At 45.8% G+C, this 6,430-nt stretch overlaps 2 protein-coding genes across 2 annotated transcripts; both read left to right on the top strand.

Annotated features, from left to right (window-relative positions):
- Window positions 1-460: 460 nt before the first annotated feature.
- On the top strand, window positions 461-1,948 carry LOC115548435 (forkhead box protein Q1). Its single transcript, XM_030363081.1, has one exon. It carries the CDS (start codon window positions 696-698, stop codon window positions 1,506-1,508), a length of 813 nt encoding a protein of 270 aa, XP_030218941.1. The 5' UTR covers window positions 461-695; the 3' UTR covers window positions 1,509-1,948.
- A 1,740-nt stretch (window positions 1,949-3,688) lies between these two features.
- On the top strand, window positions 3,689-5,925 carry LOC115548430 (forkhead box protein F2). The gene is made up of 2 exons (XM_030363070.1): window positions 3,689-4,776; window positions 5,542-5,925. Exons 1-2 carry the CDS (start codon window positions 3,813-3,815, stop codon window positions 5,706-5,708), a joined length of 1,131 nt encoding a protein of 376 aa, XP_030218930.1. The 5' UTR covers window positions 3,689-3,812; the 3' UTR covers window positions 5,709-5,925.
- Window positions 5,926-6,430: the final 505 nt, after the last annotated feature.

Genomic DNA, 6,430 nt, shown 5'->3' with positions numbered 1-6,430 from the left:
TGGTAGCCTATCATTTAATGCCATAATGAATATGGTAATATGGTAATCGTGAAGATGTTATTTCTGTTTTCTTTAAAATCCCAATTTGCCTTTTGCCAAGGATTGGTAAATATAATATGAATCTTTCCCTATTTATTTGAGTGTGTATATTAGTCTAAAGAAACAGCTGGACTGTGCAAAACGCGACGCATCGTAACAGTGTTCAGGCTGACAGTCCTCCCGAATAAAAAAGACTCAGTACGCCACCTGGTTGTCTCAGGTAAAACAGTCCTTGGATCAAATGGCATTACCCAACCTGTTACCCAAGTGTACAGGTCGGGTGAGGGGGAGGGGCCGAGCCAGACTAATACTTAGCATGCTGCGTGTCACCTGTGCATTAAACACAAAGTATGTAATTCGTGGAAACTATGAGGAGGCTGCTAAGGAATCTTAATTTAGAGGTGATAGCCCCGCCCATTGGAGGCCGGCCCAGAGGTGAGGTAGCTATAAACAGCTCTCGAGGTAAGCTGAAGGTGAGACTGGCTTTGGATTGCCCGTGGACTGTAACTGTTTCTATTGGGAATACACACACTCACGCACAGACACGCAGATACTGCCGTGCGTAATAGGTGAACGCCGTACAAAACTTCCAATTCCAAGAAGGGACATGCTATTTTAGATCCGCGCAATAGAAACAGAACCACTGTCAAAAAAACATGAAGTTTGAAGTGTTCTGCGGGAGCCACAATCATCACAGGAAACCGCTGGACCCGAGCGGGGACGTAGAGGACAAAGTGCGCTCTCCTCTTTACGGCGAGGAGGAGCTGGGGTCGGACGGGGACTACGTGTCGCGGAGCCCCCCACCTGCCACGGACGGCAAGGGGAAGCCCTACATACGGAGACCCAAGCCTCCGTACTCTTACATCGCCCTGATCGCCATGGCCATCCGGGAGTCCTGCTCGGGACGGCTGACCCTGTCCGAGATCAACGACTACCTGATGCAGAAGTTTCCGTTTTTCCGGGGCAGTTACACGGGTTGGAGGAACTCGGTGCGCCACAACCTGTCCCTCAACGACTGCTTTCTGAAGGTGCTCCGGGACCCGTCCAGACCCTGGGGCAAGGACAACTACTGGATGCTCAATCCGCACAGTGAATACACGTTCGCCGACGGCGTGTTTCGTCGCAGGAGGAAACGCATCGTAAAGAAGATGAACGAGGAGGGAGCGGACCTCTGCGTACCGGGAGAGCGCACGGGAGAGCGCAACGTGGAACCGGGGATGTCCGACACCAAAGTGGGATCCTATACCAAATTCACGAGTTCCTTCGCCATAGACAGTATCCTCAGCACGCCGTTCAAGCAGGAGAAATTCAGAGACAGTTTGATAGTGTCCCCGGGTCTGATGTGGCCGTGCTACACGGGCTTCCCCGCACCCCAGCCCAGTCATCCGGCGCGCTTCGCCCCGCATCTCAAGTCAGCGCTCCAGATGGACTCCATATCTGCGCATGCGCTTCCCTCTTACGCGCGATAGCGCGTAAAGGAATCGGAGAGACTGAATTTCGGACGTTATGTCCGCGAAAGCGTCATCGGTCAGAGCACCTGCTGCTGAAAAAATTACGTCATAACGTGTTGATGATGGAGATGGACCGTTATGGGGGAGAGCGGGACTGACTTGTTTCAACGTTGCACTTTTTAACAGCGTTTATCAGCATTGTTCTTTGAACGCTGATATGTTTATTGTTTCGGTTTTTTATTCAGGGTAAAGGTGGCCCACTCTGACAAAGAGCACCAGGTCGTTGGTTCCTCGTTCATTTCTGAATCCAACCCCCATTGTAAGCTCGATGGTAGGCCTATATAACGCTATAGTATGTCCATTCAACGTCCAGAAAATTACATTTTGCAGTTGGTCTTTGATTTATTTCCACATGTATATTCTGTCCTTAATTTAATAAAAACATCCTTTAATGACGATCTGTAGTTTCAGTGATTATTGATGAAAGGATTTGAGCTGAATCTGAGAACCATTTTTATTTTATTGCAATCAATCAATATTGCTCATGTGATGACGATGATGATAATTGTTATGATGACGTATATCAAATCGTTATGATGATCAATATTGGGCATACAATTAACATTTTTATTAAGCTTACGTTTCAATATTATTCTTCGTTGTATTATAAGGATATTTGTATTATTCTCAGGTTCATAGGCCTAAACAATTAATTGTATTAAATAGTTTAGTTTGGTTTACACTCAAATTATTCTGGGCCCGTTGGGGGCCAGTATAGGTCTGTAGGTCTAGGCCTGCCGTTTTTTAAACGCGCCAACTCGAACTCATCATTTGTTGCAGAGAGACTCCTCAAGTTGTCTCGTTTGTTTGCTTCTTGGAAGGTCACTGCTAGCGGACATGGATATTCAATATTTATATTTTCTGTCTGGCGCTGCAAATAACTGTCGCCTCTTGTTTCGCATGCGCAGAGCAGCACATTATCCTCACCCCCCCGTTTAGCCAAACCATCCTTAAAAACAAATAACTAATCACAATCGACCCATGCGACATATGGTGTACCCCTGTGTTCAGATGTACGCCAACAAAGCAAAACATTTTCGATTATTCTACATCATTAGACCTGAATTAATCTGATTAGTCTGATCCATCAAGTATGAAGTCTCGGGTCCATACTGTCCCATAGGCTAATCAAGTCGTTTCTCAGGGGTCACGCTGCGCGTGGTAAGCCGACACCCGCACCCTGTGTGGTATGTGGCTGCAGGCGCGCGTGGAAAGAGAAAGGCATCCGCTCGCTCGTGCCTACCACGAACAACCAATGAACGCTGCAGTTTAACTGCAATTTCACTGAATCAGACATTACCACACACACACACACACACACACACACACACACACACACACACACACACACACACACACACACACACACACACACACACACACACACACACACACACACACACACATATATATAAACAAACGCGAACGCATGCAAAGCAGCGGAATGCATGAAATAGTTTATAGACGCCCCCCTTTTCTTTATGGTCTTGGTCGTGCTTCAATGGGGATGGAGGTGCTTCGGGGTGGGTGGAGGTGGGAGGGGATTTGTTCGCTGTGTCCGGCTCACACCCTGGTCCCGAGCCAGAGAGGGAGGGTGGGGAGGTCTTCAGTTCCTGCCGATTTCTAGGAGGGGATTGGGGAGTAGGCCTATCCTACCAGAGGTCTAAGAATTGATAGGTGGTCGCGTCGTGGTTTGGCGCACTGGATATGCGCACCAAGCAATACGGAGGAACCCGATTTCATATTTGATTCCATATATTTCTGCTTCTACTTCTTCTTCTTTTTCTTCTTCTTCTTCTTCATCTTCTCCATCTGGGATTACCGCCAGCGATGGCAGGCAGCAGAGGAAGGAGGAGCAGAGGCTGTGCTGATAGACAGCTGAGGTTCTGCTGGGATCTTTGAGCAACCAGTGAGTCGCGGCGGGGACACGAGACTCCGATTCCACTCACGTGTTGCTATCGCATTATTTCAGTCATACAAATCCGACATTGATATTTTAATATATTTGTCGTTAAATGCATCCTTGTAGTGGCCTGACTGCGGGAGAGCGAGAGAAAGAGGACAGCGAGGGAGCGAGAGAGAAATAGAGCCAGAGAGCCAGAGAGCCAGAGAGCGAGAGCGAGAGAGAGAGAGAGAGAGAGAGAGAGAGAGAGAGAGAGAGAGAGAGAGAGAGAGAGAGAAAGAGAGCGAGCGAGAGTGCGCGAGAGAGACAGAGGGAGAGCGAGCGAGAGTGCGCGAGAGAGACAGAGGGAGAGCGAGATCATGACGACGGCGAGCCCCCAGCAACATCTGGACCCAGCGGCGGCAGCAGCACCTAACCCTATGGACACAGACATGCTGGGGGGGATGGAGAGCTCACCCGACGCGTCAACCAAAGTGAAACCCAAAGGGACCTCCGGCATGAGACGCACCGAGAAGCCTCCTTACTCCTACATCGCCCTGATAGTGATGGCCATCCAGAGCTCACCCACCAAGAGACTCACCCTGAGCGAGATCTACCAGTTCCTGCAGGCACGCTTTCCCTTCTTCAGGGGGTCGTACCAGGGCTGGAAGAACTCAGTGAGACACAACCTCTCCCTGAACGAGTGCTTCATGAAGCTTCCCAAAGGTCTCGGCCGACCAGGCAAGGGGCACTACTGGACCATCGATCCGGGCAGCGAGTTTATGTTTGAGGAGGGCTCGTTTCGACGCAGGCCTCGCGGATTCCGCAGGAAGTGCCAGGCTTTGAAGCCCATGTACCGGATGATGAACAGCTTCGGGTTCGGGCCACCCATGCTGCAGCAAAACTTTGATTTCCAGTCGACGTCTGCTGCGTCGTTGCCCTGTCACGCCAACGGTTACAACATTGACTTCATGGGGAACACGGTGCCAGGCAACTTCGAGGGGCTAGGAGGGGGGCATCATGTCGCACACATGTCACAGAGCCCCGGGTCATCGTATATGAGTTCATGCCAGGCCAACTCAAACCCGGATTATTGCCCTGAGAACAGTAATAGCCCATTGCAATCGTCCCCTGGAATGGTGGCATCTCTGGATTGTCAGTCACCCTATGCCAACAGCAACTCGCATTGGGCAGCATCGCCTTCTGTCCCCACGTATATCAAATCGCAATCGATGGCCTCGAATTCCTCCACGTATTCCGCTCTGCATCACTCAGGGATGTCGCCTTACTCTCTCGACCAGGGCTATCTTCATCACGGGGGAAGGGATGGTGCTGACACGTCAGGTATATTTGTCATTGTATTTCATAAGATGCACAGGCCACAACACGCTCGAAAATAATTTCAAATATAGGCGCTGGAACGAACGAGATAGCCCATGTCAAGCCAAAATGAAGTGAAAGCAAACTTAAAGTGTTCATGTAATGTTCAATAATATTACGGTGTTAAAGATACCTTTTAATCTCTGAAACAAATTGATTCAATTAAAATATGTAACAAATCGTGTGTAGGCAATTAAATGGCCAACGTTATTGGAAGCTAATAATAATTGCCAATTATTATATATAATATAATTATACCACTTGGCCCGTGTAGGGCTACAAATTATAATAACAACAATAATAGTCATAAGATAAATATGATAACAATAACAATCATAACAATAATATTAATAAATAATTGATGATGATGATAATACAATGGAATTCAATAGAATTGTTATAAACTATTTATTAATAATATATATAGCCACATAAGAAATAATGGCAAGTCTTCAGTCACAATATATTTTTGTTATCATAGCCTAATGCTAGAAATAAAGTATATATCATTAAGCTTTACACAGTAGGTTATTGCAGTGCTATCATAACGTAATCCATGAATTATAGCAACAAATGTCAACAGAAAATAAAAATAACTGTACGATACTTACAGATGCATTTACATATAATAAGTATAGCTTATGGCTACATTGTATTACCAGATGATTGCTAGGCCTGTATATACTAACTTCTAATACGTGTGTTTCTTTTCTGATATTTCCTCTGCAGTGGGACTATCTCGGTACTCAAGCCATTCAGCACCAGGGTGCGACAGAAAGGACTTTGTTTTGAACCTCAACGGGATATCCTCCTTCCATCCCAGTACCAGTGGCTCTTACTACCACCAGTTCCCCCATCATCACCAGTATCAAGACGTGAAGCCCTGCCTGATGTGACCCCAGAGCACTGACCCAACTTTCGTTCCCAAATTAACGAAATCCTCAGACTCATTATAAATGAAACAGCCAATGTAAAAAAAAAAAGAATAGGGCCTACATGAATTCATAGGGAATATTATACTTCGCCGAACGAATTGCTATAAAAAGTGAAGTGGCTTGGCATGCATTTGTCTTCAGTGTTGGTATTTCCGAGTGAATTACAATTTGTCAATGTTTGTATTCAACGCTATAAATCCACGGTTGCATACATTTAGGTCAAGTATGTATTATGTTCAAGCACTTATTTCTGTTTGATGTTCCGTAACAATCAAATAAAGATATTTATTTGTATGCCTGTTAGTCCAACACTGGTATTTTATTTTACGCAAATTTTTTATGAGATTATTTTTGCAGTAGGCTACAATTGATTAAAGGCATAGAATTTATATAGGAGGTATTTCACAGCCTTTTGTTTTGGAATATATTTCGAAGCCTATAGTCTTTATGCGATAAATGATATCAGCCTTTAGCATTCAAGTGATTCAATTATTAGACCCTAACATTTTGAAAGATTTGATGCATTTATATTATAGGCTGCTTCGAAATGTATATTTAAATAGTCTATAGGCTATTATCTCCTATTCATGTTTAATTTGAGTCGCAGTTTTGGGCTGAGATTTGGGCCTAAATGCAAGTTTAGGCTTTAGACCCACAACGATAGGCCCTCGGCCCATCAACAA

This window comes from Gadus morhua, chromosome 8 (assembly GCF_902167405.1).
Source record: "Gadus morhua chromosome 8, gadMor3.0, whole genome shotgun sequence".
Classification (NCBI taxonomy): domain Eukaryota; kingdom Metazoa; phylum Chordata; class Actinopteri; order Gadiformes; family Gadidae; genus Gadus; species Gadus morhua.
The sequence above is the reverse complement of the archived record's forward strand: the minus strand, read 5'-3'. Positions and strand labels throughout refer to the sequence as shown.

Coding starts and splice junctions, on each gene's coding strand:
- LOC115548435 (XM_030363081.1), top strand. CDS start 696: ATGAAGTTTGAAGTGTTCTGCGGGAGCCACAATCATCACAGGAAACCG.
- LOC115548430 (XM_030363070.1), top strand. CDS start 3,813: ATGACGACGGCGAGCCCCCAGCAACATCTGGACCCAGCGGCGGCAGCA. Junction 4,777..5,541: donor GGATGGTGCTGACACGTCAG/GTATATTTGTCA, acceptor TTTCCTCTGCAG/TGGGACTATCTCGGTACTCA.